This window comes from Notamacropus eugenii, chromosome 1, assembly GCF_028372415.1.
Source record: "Notamacropus eugenii isolate mMacEug1 chromosome 1, mMacEug1.pri_v2, whole genome shotgun sequence".
In the NCBI taxonomy this organism is placed as follows: Eukaryota; Metazoa; Chordata; class Mammalia; order Diprotodontia; family Macropodidae; genus Notamacropus; species Notamacropus eugenii.
Genome location: NC_092872.1, coordinates 413,299,902 through 413,316,463, shown reverse-complemented (window position 1 = coordinate 413,316,463; position 16,562 = coordinate 413,299,902). Strand labels below are relative to the sequence as shown.

The 16,562-nt window shown below is 43.3% G+C and overlaps 1 protein-coding gene across 1 annotated transcript; it reads right to left on the bottom strand.

Moving 5' to 3' along the window:
- Positions 1–5,709: 5,709 nt before the first annotated feature.
- EIF4E1B (eukaryotic translation initiation factor 4E family member 1B) lies at positions 5,710–10,887 on the bottom strand. The gene is made up of 7 exons (XM_072642535.1): positions 10,758–10,887; positions 10,481–10,581; positions 10,014–10,109; positions 7,470–7,533; positions 6,727–6,840; positions 6,090–6,229; positions 5,710–5,928 (listed from the first exon to the last, which is right to left on the bottom strand). Exons 1-7 carry the CDS (start codon positions 10,776–10,778, stop codon positions 5,814–5,816), a joined length of 651 nt encoding a protein of 216 aa, XP_072498636.1. The 5' UTR covers positions 10,779–10,887; the 3' UTR covers positions 5,710–5,813.
- Positions 10,888–16,562: the final 5,675 nt, after the last annotated feature.

Genomic DNA, 16,562 nt, shown 5'->3' with positions numbered 1-16,562 from the left:
TAATGGTCCTCCCCCTGAATTTACTTTGTATACGTTTTGTATCCATACGTGTATACGTTGTTTCTCCTGATTCAGGGCAAGGTTTGTTTCTTTTGTGTCTCCGTATCCCCAGCATCTAGGCATTTAATATATGATTGATTGGGTTCAACGTGAGTAGCATTATCAGCCCCAGTTTGTCGATGGCAACAGAAACTCACCAAAGTAAGGATTAAAAGTAAACTGGATTTGAAATCAGAAGACCTGGGTTCAAATGCTGACTTTGCCCCTTACTAGCGTTGGGACTGAACAAGGCACTCAGGGTGTCGGGATAGTCACCTTGAGGATGCCCACACCATTGACTTGATAGGATTGTTAGGCGGAAAACCCTTTTAGAGTGTTACGTACCCTTTTAAATTGGAACTAATAAGTTATTATTTATTATCAGACTTCCTTTCTCCACTTCCACACCCCCTGCCTTAGTTCAGACCTTCCTCACCTCTATATAATAGCTTCCTGCTTTGTTCTCCGGCAATCCATCTAGCACAGTGGGTCACCTTCCTCCAGAAATCATGTCACTTTCTTGTTCAGCTCTCCCCTAAGAAGTTTCCATACTATAAAGACAGAATTCCTTGGAATCTATTAAATAGATTTGCTATATTCTGGGCTTTCCATGCATGCCCTTTATCTTTTTTTTTTTTTTTGAGGGGAGAAGACAAGACAATTGGGATTAAGTGACTTGCCGGCACAGCTAGTAAGTGTCAAGTGTCTGGAGTGAGTGGAATTTGAATTCAGGTCCTCCTGACTCCAGGGCTGGTGTTCTATTTACTTTGCCCTCTAGTTGCCCCTCTCACATATTTTCATCTGGGAAGAAAGCTTGTGAAATGCTCAGGTCTTACCAGACCTAAAAAAGAAAAAACCAAATCCCTTGACTCTTGTTCCTCATCTAGTCTGTCCTCCCATTTTTTCACTGATAAAATTCTTATTTATTTTATTTTTAAAATCTACTTATTTTACTTTTTTCAACATCCACTTTTACAAGATTTTGAGTTCTAAATTTTCCCTCTTCCTGAAGACAGCATGCAATTGATATAGGCTATATATATATATATATATATAAATCATATGAAACATATTTTCACATTAATCATGTGAACCAGAGGAAAAGCAAAAGAAAGAAAAAAAGAGAAAATAGTATGCCTTCCTTTGCATTGTTGAGGTTTAGGGATACTGGTAAACTGAAATAACAACAGTAAGGTCCTGCCTGAATGAATTCGACCCAAGCCTTCTTTCAGCCAAAGACAAAGTTTATTAAAGCACAGATAGAGGGTGAGCATGAGTCTAAAAATCCACCCTATAGGCCAGACTCTTAAGGAATCTGAGCACTTTAATGGCGGCAAGATATATCTTTTTATACAGGAGAATATGAAAACAGAGAAAGGTTGTAGATGGAGTAAAGGAAGTATCGCTCTAGAGTGGGACCATGTGCAGACAATGGAAGGGCAGTTAATGAACTGCGAATATTGCTCCAGGCCAGTGCTGGGGGCCTGAGCCACATGGAGAAGTTCAGGGGCTTTTCACTTTGGGGTTTTAGATCCCAAACACATGGTCTTTGTCTTTTGGAGGTTCAGATCCCATCCCCATCACTTTCAGACTCCATGGTTCTTTCTCTGAATGTGGATAGCATTTTCCATCAGGAGTCTTTTGGAATTGTCTTAGATCATTGCACTGATGAGAAAAACTAAATCTATCAAAGTTGGTTGTTGCACCATGTTGCTGTTACAGGGTTGTCCTGGTTCTGCTCACTTCACTTAACATCAATTCATGTAAGTCTTTCCAGGTTTTTCTGAAATCTGCCTGCCTATGACTGATAAAATTCTTGAATAAGTTATCTACACTTCCTTCCAGCCATCCACGCTCTCAACCCCTTGCAATCTTGGGAAACCTCGATGACTCTTCGGAAACTGCCCATCACTTGTTACTACTGTATTCATGGTCAAGGTATCTGTAGCTTTTGGCATTACTACTCCCTCCCACCTCAGCATTCTTCCTCCTTTGGCTTCAGAGACTTCATGTTTTCTTGTCACTGGTCTTTATCTGTCTGAATGACCTCTTCCTGACCCCTCCTCTTTCTGTACTCATTAGCCAGTCCCTCGGCAATTATACTCACTCCCTTCTACGAAGATGATTCCCAGTCCAACCTCTGGGGCCTGGCCAGCCCCAGCCCCATATTTCCAAAGATAACCTTCATTCATGCAGTCTGTCATGTTCCTAACCTTGGAGTTATCTTTCACTTTTCCCTCCCTTTCGCATCCAGTTGCTAAAGCCCTCTCTGAAAGATCTCCAACTGAGCCATTCATTCCAGTGGGTCCCGACCCACTGTCACCCAATAGTACAGGCCCTCATGGCCCAACACAGGCAGAGACCTTGGGCCTAGGAGGCATTTTACAGACAGGAAAATCAGAGTAGCCAGAGTTGAATAACAATAATAGTTAATATTTTTATAGTGCGTTAAAGGTTTACAAAGTGCTTTACAAATATTATTTTTTTGTCTTCACAACTCCAGGAGGTAGGTACTATTATCTCCATTTTACAGATGAGGAAATGGAAGCTTGGAAAGGTTAAATTACTCTCCAAAGATCACACAGCTAATAAGTGTCTGATTAGGATTGAAGCTGGCTCTTTCCAACTTTAAATCTGGCATAGATTTCAAAGGAACATTTGACAAGAACTTGCTCAATAATCCTACATAGAAGTCAAAGGAAAAAAATCTGCAACATAGATATTACTGCCTTCAAGGTTACCCATAAGTTCAAGCCCCCCCTACTCAGGAGGTGAGCACAAAGGAAGATCATAGCTGGGAAAAACAAGAGGGAACACTGGACACCAACTAATCCTACACTAACCAACCATGAATCCCCTCTAGGGCATCGCAGAACTCATCCCAGGAAAATGAGGTGAGGCAGCCTTTAGGTAGTAGATCAGAACAGTCCCTGCGGCAAGAAGCTTAAGTTGACTCACTCACTATGCCAGCCTGGGCAAGTGATGTTGTTTTTCCCTGTCTATGACTTCATATTAAGATCATAGGACTATAGATTTAGAGCTGGAAAGAATATCAGAAGCCACTGAGTTCAATCCCCCTGCTTTACAGATGAGGACACTGAGGCACTTTGCTTCAATGACTCACCCAAGTTCATACATCTAGTATCTTAGATGGAATTTGAGCCAAAGTATTCCTAGCTAAAAGTCCATAATATCCCTAGTAATCTTAACTTTTTATATTGTGTTTATTTATTTTTGTCTTTTCACTTGACAAACAGAGTTGACTAAGAACTGACTAAAACTGCGCAGGTCTCCATTCAAACCATAATCCTATAAATTGCCTAGAGCTGACTAGACGTAGCCTTCTAGCCTCGATTATTTAGTCGCTCTCCCAAACTCTCGCCTCCAGTGATTCCCAAGCTTTCTTTAAGGCCTTTTACTTGTTATGCAAAACAATTTATCTAGTGAAACCTTCAAATACCTAACCCTTTCCACTCTTTCTGCCTCAGTAGTCCCAGCCTCCTGTCTAAGGTACCCCAGCACTTGCTATGCGGTACTATGAGCTGCAACGCCTCTGCCCCATTAAAGACCTCCATTTTGTTGTATTGACTGTTTACACTGACACACTAGAACTGTGATTTAGTCTGTAGGGAACTGTCTCAGGGAATTGCCTGGGGGCACTGGCCCAGGATCATCACACAGCCAGTGTCAGAGACATGACCTGAATGAAGATGATGATGATAGCTAACTTTTATATAATGTCTAGTATGAGCCAGGCACTGTACTGTGCTTTACAGAACTTATCTTGTTTGCTCATCACAACCCTGAGAAGTAGGTGCTAGTATTTTACAATTTTTTTACAGTCTTACAGCTGAGGAAACTGATACAGAGGTCAAGTGACTTGCCCAGAATCACCTAGCTAGTGTTCTGGGTCTGAATTTGAATGCATCTTTTTGACTCCAAAGGTTCTGTTCCCTGTGTACCCAGCTGCCTCTTCTTCACTGTTAGGTCAGCTTTATCTCCTTTACCCCAGTCTGCCTCTTCCTTAAATCTTATAAGCCCATGAGCCACAAAACCAAACACCTACTGACTTTTTTTTAAAGATAAAAAGGTCTCTCTTTTTTAATTATTATTTTTATTTTTATCATTATTATTTTTTTAATTTTTATTATTCTTTCTTATGGTTTTCCCCTTTGCTTCTAATTATTCTTCACAACATGACTAATGTAGAAATATGTCTAATATGATTGTACATGTATAGCCTATATCAGATTGCACACTGTCTTGGAGAGGGGGAGAAGAAGGGGAGAAAATTTAGAACTCAAAATCTTATAGAAGTAAATATTGAAAACTAAAAATAAATTTTTAAAAGACATAAAGTTTATTAGCATCAACTGATGGGTAGACATACACACAACATATATATGCAATAATATATTATAAACATATACACACATATATATGTATATACTGTGTGTATGTATGTGTGTGTGTGTGTGTATATATATATATATATATATATATATGTATATACTCTAATCCTGGGCATATTATATATATTATATATACAGATTAGATTATTTTGATGTGTGTGTGTGTGTGTGTGTGTGTGTGTGTGTGTGTGTATATCAACTAGGTAGTGCAGTAGTTAGAGCACCAGGTCCGGAGTTAGAAAAACCTGAGTTTAAATTGCCTCAAACACTCACTAGCTGAATGACCCTCTGTTTGCCCCAGTTTCATCATCTGTAAAATTGAATGATAGAATCTATGTCCCAGGATTGTTGTGAGGCTTCAATGGAATAATTATAATGAAAAAGCCTTTTCTTCCCCATTTCCTATTGGCTTTTGGACTTCTCCGTAGCTATCATGCCTTCCTTCCTTCCCTAGGAAACTAATCCTGGGAAATTATCACCATGCTGCCAGACTGAATCAGCCTAGTACTCATATCCCTCTGATTGGTCTCTCCATAGGGGAGCAGGACATGGGTCCCCAGCACTATATAAGGAGGGGTCTCAGCACAGTTTTTCTTCTCATTTCCCACCAGCTTCCCCGCTCCTGGACTTCTCTGGAACTCTTCAGCCTGCCCTGAGCTGTGTACCCACCCTCCATTTTCAACTTTCCTTTCTATGTAGTCTTTCCCTTGAGACTATAAATTCCCTTGCCAGGGATAGTCTTTTTATTTGCATTTGTATCCCCTGCACTTAGTAAATGCTACATAAATGTTAGCTATTATTATCTATAAGGTTTTACATGGCTTTAAGGCAGGGAGTAAAAGGAACCTGTCTGTTGAGGCTGATAGCCACTTTTCTTGATTAGGAGGTTGAGTAATAGGGACAGGTTGTCGGGTGATTTGGGAGGTAGTAGGGACAGAATGTCTTACCTTTGGGGTAACCTCAGCGTCACCCAAGATCAGGGCTGTTCTGGATAGAGGTGTGCTCCCTTTTGTCTAGGTGGGCCTAACATTTGGAGACCTCAGATGGAGGCCACCATTTGAGATAGAACAGGACAGCCCTACAGGCTCCATTTCTTTGACCTCTACAGTTACTTATAAGTGTTGGAAAAGGGAGACAGAAAGAGAATAGTTCCCCCAAACTCACAGCGTGAAGGTTTTGTCCCTTTGTCCCACAATTTCCCCCTTTGATACTTCATTAGAAGCATCATCAAATACTCAATAAATAGGTTCACATCTAGTGATTTGTATTTGTTTTTATTTTCTGGTGAAACGAGGGGTGGGAGTGGAGGCAGGGCACTACTACAGCCCAGAATAGGAGGGACCTGGTATATGTGCTAGGGCCTCACACCACAAACTTGCTCTTGGTGAAAGAATTGCTCTTGGTGGCTGTGTCTGCATGGGCCTGGTAGCCAATAACAATCTTCGATGTGAGCCCCAGCCTCTCCTTGAAGATACGTCTAGGAGGCATAGGAAATATTAGGTTTCCTATCCATGCATTCCCAGTATCTTCCTCCCTCCAGTCTCAGTATTTTCTGTTCCTTTCTTTACTTTCCAAGACTATAACCTCATCCTGGAAAACCCTTACAGTTCCCCCTCCCCTTCCCCCCAACATACTTACCCAATAAAGGTGACAGCTGGCTGGTTCTCAGCCTCACTCGTCCAGATGGCTATCTTGTCCCCCTTGGTGCGCACATTGACCACAGCCCCACATACCTCCTCACTGTACTCCTCAAAGGCCTCTCCAACCAGACAAAGAAGCTGGCCCCAAAAGCATAGAATGAAGTATTTAGCCTTGGCCCTGGCTAGCAGTCCCAGGGCTGACCATCTGAGGCAAACCGTGGGCCTAAAGTCATCCTCTAAAGTCAGGCCCTAGACGGCCCCTCCTAAGTGTTAAGTATAATCCCCTTCCCAACCCCAGGTGAGAGGTAGAGTGATTAGAGGTTCATCTAGTCCAATCCTGTCATTTTACAAAAGAGAACACAGACAAGGGAAGGAAAGCATCTGTATAAGTCCATAAACAGTGACTTTTGAAAGTCACCAATTTTTTGAAAGAGTTGGGATTTCCAATTCAAGTTCTAACTTCAAATCTTCTAATTTTTTCCAGGTTAGACCAGGCCACAGGGAAAGCCCCATCCCATATCCTCACTTTCAGGAGTATCTGGGTGAACTATGGGCGTAGCCTGAGTGGGTGCAGTCTGGGATTCCTGTAAGGGGTACCTTCTTTCCCTCCCCTCCCCCCTCAGTCCCACACTGACTGTCTCTAGCCAGAGGCGATCGAGGTTGTTTTGACGCTGTTGCTTGGCCAGGCTGACCAACCATCGGCCACCATGCTTGTTCCTACTATCTTCCCACATAGGCTCAATGCCATCCTGGGGGGGGGGGGGGGGGGGGGGGCGGGGTATGGTGGGAAAGGAAGAAAACATTCAGTTCATTCCAACCTGTGCTAATAGCAGCCTCCTTTCTACTAGAAGTCACACACCCCTTCTGCCATTTAGCTCCCCATGATAGAGAAGACTCTTCCTCCCAGCCTAAGAAGGCAACATTTCCCCACCTGTCCCAGGCTTGGCACTCTTCAGCAGGGAAAAAGCTCAAAAGAATAATGTCTCTCTAGGACCAATGTGGCGAACCATTCCAGGAATATTTCTACCACCACCCCCAGCTACCCCAGCCCTTTCCCTACAAATGAAGCCAAGTTTTTAGGATTTAGAGCTAAAGAGAATCTTTAAAGTTATAATTTAGACCCTCATTTCATTCACTGGTAAGGAAATTGAAACCTAGGAGGGGGGAGGAATTTACTCATGGTCACAGAGGAAGTTAATGCCAATGAAAGGAATTCCAACTCAGTTTTCAGAAATCAAATAGATCATTCTTTCCACTCTACTACAATGTATCCAGGTGATGCTAATTCCACTAGTAAGACTCTCTCCTTCCCTTCCTCCCTCGCCCTTCATCTCCAATCTCCCTCAAGTGGAAGGCTTGGTGGGGCAGGGAGTATTACCTTGAATAGTGCATAGTCACATCCCAAGGACAGTTTGCTGGCCAGCTGGATGTGGCTGTAGAGCCTAGGAAAAGAAACCTTAGAGTCCCATATCATTTTAGGCTTAGAAGGGAGTCCAACACCCTCATTTTATAAGTGGGGAACCTGAAACCTAGAGAGACACCATAACGCCCTCACTGCGGGGGCCCTGTGCAATAAAGAAATGTTTTGTATGCTACCCTGGAAGAAGGCCCAGAAGAAAAGGCAAGTCCCAGGGCAGAGCCACAAATACCATATGAATGGGAGGAATTCTCAGGACAAGAGTTTAAAAGGCCAAAGCCTAAAAGGGATCACAGGCTGTACAGTTAAAAAGGACTACCTTGGAGTCACTCCGCTTTTGACCCTGCTATTTTACAGATACAACATGAGTTATACAGAGAATGCACAGATACTCCCTGCCTCATGAACACCTCAGAGCTCCAGTTCTGACAAGTCAACCTTGAAAAGACTTGACTTTTTAATATGCTATAGCACAGTGGTCTCTTGGTGTGCCCCACCATGACATCTGAAATGGGGCAGGACTCACCATCCCTTAAAAGGAGAGAGAGCTTCTGGCTCTCTTCCTCCAACTCTGTCACCAGTCTTTCTGGGGTGTCACTCTTTCCTCATCCCCAGGTTGCTCCCACATGGAATATGAACTCAACTAGTTGATCTCGTACCTAGACCCATTGGCTGATTTTTCTACTTTGATTTTCTATTCTCAATATTCTCAACTGAGCAGTCAGCCCAGAGGCAGATATGTCTGGGCTTGGAGGAGTCTTGTAAGCTTGAGAGATCTGAAGAACCTGGGTCCGTTAAGTGAAACAAGGGTGTGTTTCTTCCTTAGTGTTCCCTCAGTGTTCCCTCTGGTTCTTCAATGTTAGATGTGTGGGCTTGTCCAGGATCAAAAACCACTTCTGGGCCAATAGAGGCTGGTGTACTACTTGCTTTCATTTCCACTAAGGCACCCATCTGTTCTGGACCCACAAAGGCAAGGAATGTCAGCAAATGCCATCCAACCCACATAACATATTTACCAATGTCACACAGAAAAAAGTGAACTAAAAATTACACTCAGACACTTGGACTCTAAATCCAGTTTTTTTCCACCAGGCCACAGGGAAAATTTAGGGCCAGACAAGAGTAGAAGGGGCTTTCTTGCCCAGTAACCAAAAGGGATCTTTTCATTCACACTTACACCAAACTGTAAAGGTATGAAATGCTTTCTTCACAGCTGTTCTGGTAGGGAGATAGGAGAGTTGGTATTGACCGCATTTTACAAATGGGTTCAAATACTAGTTCTGCCATTGACTCACCATGTCACAGTAGTTTTTAAGTCACTTCAGACATGTCCAGCTATCCATGACCTCCTTTGGGGGTTTTCTTGCAAAGATACTGGATTGGTTTGCCATTTCCTTCTCCAGATCATTTTACAGATGAGGAACTAAGGCAAGCAGGGTTAAGTGACATGCCCAGGGTCACACAGCTAGTGAGAATCTGAGGTCAAATTTGAACTCAGGAGGATGAGTCTTTCTGATTCTAAGCTCAGTGCTCTATCCACTGCACCACCTAGCTGCCCTCTGTCACCATAGGCAGGTCACTTTGCCTATACTTACAGTGATTGTCTGTCTTACTCAAACTTGTAGATATTGGAGCCAGTACCTTAAACCTGGTCTTCAGACTCCAAGACTGGAGTTCTCTTTCCGCATCCCATCATTGATAAACAGACGCAGCAGAGACATGATAGCTGTCTTCAAGAATTTGAAGGGCTGTCTTGTGAAACAAGGATTAAACTAGCTCCATTTGGCCCTAGAGGGCAGAATGAGGAAAGGACTATATTTTGCCTGGATGTTAGAGGAAAATTCCTAATAATCAGAGCTGTCTTGAAGTAGAGCTGTGACTGATGCTTCAAGAGAGAATTCTCAGTGGAGATCTTTAAGGAGATTGATGGAAGACTACTTAGGGATGAAGAATTCCTGTTCAAGCACAGGTTACCCTTGGAGATCACATTAGCAACCAAGACCTTCTATGTTTTAGGCCCATACAAGTCAAAAGGAACCTGAGTTTTAGTACTACAGACCCCATAGACTACCTAGGGGTTTCAGGGTCAGGCTAGTCAACCAAACACACACCTTATAGAAATAAACCCCATTCAAATAGCAAATTGTGTTATCCTTCTGGGTGGGATCTTTATGAGGGGACTGGTCATGAGTAGAATTGAGAGAAGTCCTGCTAGGAGGATGTAGGATTCCTACTCACCAAAGGAAAAGGCAAATGCAGATATCCCAGTGGAGTAGAAAATCCAGAGAAAAAGAACATTCTTTTTTTTAGGGGAGAAAAAGAAGATCAGACAGAGCTGTCCCTCCTTCACCAATAGAGTTTGGCAATTGAGTGTAGATGTGGTTTAGTCAATAGAGAGCTAATGAAAATTTTTTGAATAGAAAACTATACTTCTTTCCCACAACTCAACCCTCTCTTCCCTCAGGGCCCAGCTGAAACTCCTTCCACCAAACCCCAGATACCCACGCCCAGAAGTCCTCCACAGTATCAAACTTGGTGACCAGGTGAAGGTTGTCCCGCCAAGCCCTGTTCCTGTCATTCTTGAAGAACCATAAGGCCCACCTGCAGAGGGTGAGAAAGGGAGACAGAAAGGAAGCAAACAGTGAAACTCACTTATACAATATTGAACAAGTATAATGGATAAAGTTTGTATAATGGTTTTGGTGTCTAGAGTCCTGGGTTCAAATCTTAGCTCTGATACTGACTCAGTATGTGACAAGGCAAATCACTTTAATTCTCGAGGGTCTCAGTTGCCTCTTCTGTAAAATAACAAAGTTGAGCTAGATGATTCAGAGGGCTAAGTCCCTTCTAGCTCTAAATCTTAGGAGCCGAGTCCTGGGGCAGAAGAAGCAGAGGGAAGGAGGGCAGGAAGGGAAGAGAAGAGCCTTACTAATAAACCGAGGCAGGTGCACAGGGGCAGCCCCTACCAGTACCTGTTCTCCAGAGGATGCTTCCCCATCCCTTCCCCAAGAGACCACTTCCTCCCCATTGGGGACTCCTCCAGCATTTGGGCTTCCGTCTGCAAATCCTGCACCTGACCAGAGAAGGGAGGGAAGACAAGTGTGGAGGCAGAGGGAGTTAAGATCCATAATGGGCTGCCTTCCCGTCCCCCTCCCTGTCCCCCTCCCCCACCCCTCTCAGCATAAAGGCCCTGCCAAGCTCGTAGGGCGATGAGAGCCTCATAGGAAGGGGGAGGGGTATCAGACTCACAGTTGGAGCAGCTGTAGCCATGCTTAGCCCTAGACCTCAGCCCAGGGGGCTCCTTTTATCCTCTGACCACAAAGGAGGGCATGGTTCTTAAAGGAACAGTCACCAACAGAGGCTGTCTCGCCTCTAAAGTGGAGGGAGAGTGTGTTTGAGGTTGAATTGACTCTACAGCCCTGTCTTCCATTCCTCTCCCCCTCCCCAGGTGCCTAAAGGGTCTCAAGAGCCACTTAGCCTTGTGGGAGCTGGATGAATCTGTATTTAATCAAGTCAGGTCACTTCTCAGAAAATGTTCATTAGCTCCCTATGGACTAGGTCAAGACCAAACTCAGTTTCCTGACATTCAAGGCTCTCTCAGTAAGCTGGCACCAGTCTACTTTTCCTGACTTCACAAAGATTGTTCTTTTTCCATGCATTCTATACTCCAGTCAAACTGGACTACTGTCTGTCCTACCCTATTGACCTCCAAACATACGCTAGGACTGACTGCCTTCCTTCAGTCTCTTTACCCTTTGAATTCCTATCCATCCTTTAAAGTCAATCAAATGCCACATCCTTCTCTAAAGTCCCGCATCCCCTCTGAAAGACCTGCCCCCTCAGGCATCACATAAGAATAGGAATATGGACTAGACCTGTCCTTTCATTGCTCTAGCGAACTCCCAGAGGGGGAAACTCCCTCTACTAATACAGATTGGCACCTTCTCTCATTTGTGCTTATTGTTTGCTTATTGTCTCTCCCATTAAATTACGAGCTCTGTGAGCGCAGGGACTGTTTCTTTCTTTGTATCTGCAGTGCTTAGTGCTGTAGTGCCTAGCACATAGTGAATTCTTAATAAATGTTCATTGATTGACTGATTGCTAACTACTTAGTAGTCTTAGAGAGCTGCCTAGAACACTGAGACTAAGTGACTTGCTCAGGGTCACACAGCCAATATGTGTTAGAAGTAGGACTTGAACCCAGCTCTTCTTAGTCCCAGGCTAATTCTCCATCCACTGTGCGAGATAGATTTCACATAGTATAATGCTAGATTTAGAGCCCAATGGGCAGGGTTCAAATCTTGGCTCTACTTACTATCCATGTAACTTTGGATAAGTCATTTACTATCCCGAGGCCCTGATTTCCTCCCATAAAACAAAGGTGTTGGACTAAATGGCCTGCATTTTCTGCTCTAGATTTGTGAACCTGTGACAAGGTACTTTTTTCTGTACTTCTCTAATCCACATATCATGTAATATTGACTACAGGCATCATCTGTGTCTTATTCTCCAGGGCCCCAGCGAGGAGATCCTGTGACTTAACCTGCCTGTGTATCTCCCCCAGAACTCTGAATATAGCAGGCAAATGACCCAAAGGGGAAAGTGTAGCGTGGTGTGGTTTGATCAAAAGCTTTGGATCCAGAGGACCTGGGTTTGAATCCTACCCCTGCCAATTATTTGCTGTGTTACCCTAGGCAAGTCACTTAACCTCAGTTTCCTTGTAAAGTAAGGATATTGAATTAGATGAGATTTCAGTCCTTCCAAGCTCTGCATCAATGATCCTATAAACAGCCATCAATGTAGAATGTATGAGATAGTCATTTGTGAGTCCCAGAATCTGGCCCATTTATTACCAGTTATCATAGGGACCTAGGATCCTGGCTCTCCCCCTTATTATCTATAATCTAATCAATAGTATTATTGCTTCTGCAAAGGGCATGTCAATAGACTACTCTATATATCAACTCACCATCTCTGTGATTCCCCAGACCAAAAGTGTCCTAGATCAGTACTGAAGGTCTTAAGACAAGATTTGTTTGTCCTTTGTTTTCTAAGAGGACCAATGATATCACAAGGTGATGTGCATGAATTGGATTTAAGTGAGGCACAGTTGCACCAAGTGATCAGCCTCACTCTCTTTTCCAGAGTCATCAAAGTCCAGTGGCAGGACAAAAGTCAGGATGATTGACAATGGTCCTGGATACACTGGATGACCTTGACATCTTGGATGGCTGACTAAGCTCTAAGCACTCCACAGTACCTCCTTCAGACACCTTCATGGATATTGGAACAAATTGTTCTCATCTACCCATTCTACTGAGGGAAGTCTTCACATGCTTACAGAAAAGATCCCTCTATTTCATCAACATGTTTGACGTCTGTTGGTTACCCTCAACCTGCTTTAGCTCATCTGCCGAGACAGTTTATTGAGATGTGGCTTCTGTGCCACATCTTCCTGGAGCCATAGGGAAGAGTTGGGTGAATCAGGTGGACCCCAGAAGGGGATGAGCAGCCCTCATACCTCCTAAATTCCCCATACACCCCAAGGCAAAATTTAGTAATTTATTGGATATGATAGGTAAAGGAAACTGGATGACCTGCATGACAACAGGTTTTAAGACAGAGAGTAGGGGAGAAGAGGAAGTTAATGGTGAGTGACCTCCATTTGAACAACAATTTGGTAACTGTATCAAGACCTGGGAATGCTATAGATTTCCATGATGTCAGTAGACTCCAGAGGAATTGACCTAGCAATCCACACAGAAGAAATAAATGACCAGCACTCTGGATCATCCAGTTTATGATAGTCTAATTGGATGGACAACCCAGAGAATAGTCCCTCAGCATCATGGACAGGCAATGAATATGAGGCAAAGAACTGAGCCTAAAAGTGAATGGGAAGAGAAGACCAAGTTAGACCACATTTGGGAAAGTGCATGATACTTTTCTTGATCCCATGCTGTTCTTTGTCTACAAAGCTCATCATTTTAATACTAGCATTCTTCTGAAGATGACATGTAGCTCTGAGTCATAGAACACTGTGGATTCAGCATTCCGATATTTACAATTCAATTCAATAAACATTAATTATGTGACTGGCTACTCAGTGCAAAGCACTATACATTAAGGATACTGTCAGGATTCCCATGCCAAGACCACCCCTCTCTTTTCACTCCTTTCTTTATACTATTAGGAGACACCCTGTTTTTTAGAGCTAAGGTCCATAAAGCAAGCATGGCCCTGAGCTTGGCATAACAACAACCCTTTGCACCCACCCTCTGGATGAACTCTGTTGCAGTAAAATCCCAGAATTGTTTCATACCAGACCTAGGGGGTCCCTGAGCTCAGACAAGCACCTGCAGGAACCATGTTCTAGTCATGAAGTCCTGCTATGAATCAAACTATGAATCTCACTGTTGCTGTTATCACTCATTATTGTAGCTACAACTCACTAAGTAGCCACTGCTATATGTGTCAAGGCTTAGCCTTTCTGTGTTCAGGTCTCCTCCTAGAAGAGGCCCTGGCACGTGTGTCTAGTTTCCCTCCTCTAATGGAATAAAGCATACTTTTTGCTGATAACCACTCTTAGCTCTTCGGTTTTAGTTTTCCTTTATTTTATTTTTCAGAGTTAACAGCAGTTGGTGTATAATATCTGTGGCTCTTTGGTCATTTATTTTCAAGGTTTGACAATATGAAGAACACAATAAAACAATGTCAGCTCTCAGGGAGTTTACATTCTACTGAAGGAATGACACATGTACATAGATAAATAAAATACAAGGAAAACTGAAAAGGGAGAAGTCCAAACAAGTAACATTTCACAGAAGATACGAATACTTCTTGGAGCAAGAGAAAGATTCTGAAAAGCAGAGATAAGGAGGGAGTATGCTCAGGGATTGCAGACAGCTTGTGCCAAGGTAGTAGAACCAAAGTATGCAGTAGAACTTTGGAAAACAACTTAGTAGAATATAGGGTACATAAAGGACAGTAATGTGAAATAATACAGGAAAGGGCCAGATTTTAGAGGGCTTTGAAATAGCAACTGAAGAGTTTATATTTTCTCGTAAAGCCAATGGGAAACCACTCAAGGCTTTTGGATAGGGGATTAAGTGGTCAGACTTGTGCCTTAGGAAGATGGTTGGAGAAGCAAAGGATTGCACAAATTTGGAGTCAGTGCAATGATCCAGTCAAGAGGTGATGAGAGTCTGAATGAGGGTGGTATCCATGTGAAGGTGGAGATGGTGGAAGCCACAAGGTAGGTTGGGAAGACAGGATCCAAAGAACTTGGCAGTTGATTAGATTTGGGGAGTGAAGGGGGAGGAAGAGTCAATGATTACTCCAAGGTTGTGGGCCTAGGTGATTGGAAGGGCAATGCCATAACAGAAAAACAAAAGTATGGAGGAGGAACAGATTTATAGGGCAAGACAACTTCCATTTGTGGATATAGGATTATATATTTAGAGTTGGAGGGGAATCCTTAGGTCAGCTCTTCCAACCCTCTCACTTTACAGAGGAAGAAACCAAGGCTCAGAAAATTGATTTGCCTAAAGTCACAAGGTGCTGTCAGAGATAGGACTTAAACCCCAGTCCTGTAACTCCATTCTGCCATGCTGCATGTTGAGTGTGAGATGCTGATGGAGCTTCCATCTGCACTGATGATGCTGAAGTTCATAGAATTAGATGCACAGTTTTGGGAATCATCTGAACAGAGCAGATAGCTAAACCCAGGAAAAGTGATAAGATGATTGAGCGAGAAAGAGAAAGTATCAAGGCAGAACCTTGGGGACACACACATTTAGGGGCAGGAGATGATGCTCTAACTATGGAGATTAAGAAGAAGTAGATAGAAGAAGCAGAAGAGAGCAGTGTTATTGAAGCCAAAGGAGGAGAAAGGGGTCATCAGAGTGAAATGCAATAAAAAAAAATAAAGGCAATGAGGTTAAGAATTTCTATGTCCAAGGACCTTTTAAGAGGTCCCTGGTGACCTTTAAGAGAGCAGTTTAGGAGACTGAGGAGGTGGAACCAAGCAGGCAGAGTAACAGAAAGTTACAGCCTATCTTCTCAATCCCCAACATCACTACCAAACTACTCCAAACATCTAGAAAATGCAAAAACCAAATCCCAATGAGAGAAATCCAAGGAAAAGTGATAGTGAATCATTTTTCCAGCCCAGATTAGCATAGGGAAACAGACAGAGAGGTCAATGGACAGGGTCTGGCCAGGAGCAAACCACTTGGAGCATTTCAGGGCAGCGAGAGGCAATATACAAGGGCAAATCCCTGCTGAGGCACCAGGTACCGGATTGGTGTTGTCTGGCAGCTCTATCACCCACTACCCAGTTTCAGGTCACCAATCCAGAATGAAGTGAGAAAGAGATCTGCATCAGGGGTGGTTTTCTGGGGTAGGGAATACTTGCAGGCCCAAGGTGGTATGCGGAGAGAAGAGTAAATTAAGAAGTAAGCAATAACTGTGTGACTTAGACTCCAGAAGCAGGGCACCGTCTCAGTTGCAGCTTCTAACTCAGTCCAAAGTCAGCAGCCAGAGCAGAAATCCCAGACCAAAATGCAGCCTATTGTTCTGTCACTGATCCAGCAGCATTTCCTCTGACAGTGACTGAGTACAGCAGCAACCTACAAGAACTCCAAAACAGGAGAGCCAACAGCCTTCTGCTCAGATCTAGAACGCAGATCAATAGGGCAGCAATCAGACTGGACCCTGTAGCAGACCATTTTGAGAGCCCTGAAAACCGGCAGTTTCCCAGCATGAGCTTTTCCTGAGATCCAGGAACAAAACAATATTCAATAGCCAAAGAAAGTCACAACAAGGTCAGCCCAGACCTTTCCTCCAGAACTACATGGAGCCTGGCCCTAATATGTTGGCTGAAGTCAGGAAGCAGGTTGGAAAAATAAACAAACAAAAAAGAATCCTAGCATAAAAACCAACTGTGGTCATAGGGATGCTCAAGACACAAACCAAGAAGAAGAGTCATTACTCCAAAATATCTGTAAGAAAAACCCAAAGAAAAATGTAGCTTGAGCTGTGTTCAACAAGGAT

Coding starts and splice junctions, on each gene's coding strand:
- EIF4E1B (XM_072642535.1), bottom strand. CDS start 10,778: ATGGCTACAGCTGCTCCAACT. Junction 6,230..6,726: donor ATCGCCTCTGGCTAGAGACA/GTCAGTGTGGGA, acceptor TTTTGGGGCCAG/CTTCTTTGTCTGGTTGGAGA. Junction 5,929..6,089: donor CCAGCTGTCACCTTTATTGG/GTAAGTATGTTG, acceptor TATGCCTCCTAG/ACGTATCTTCAAGGAGAGGC.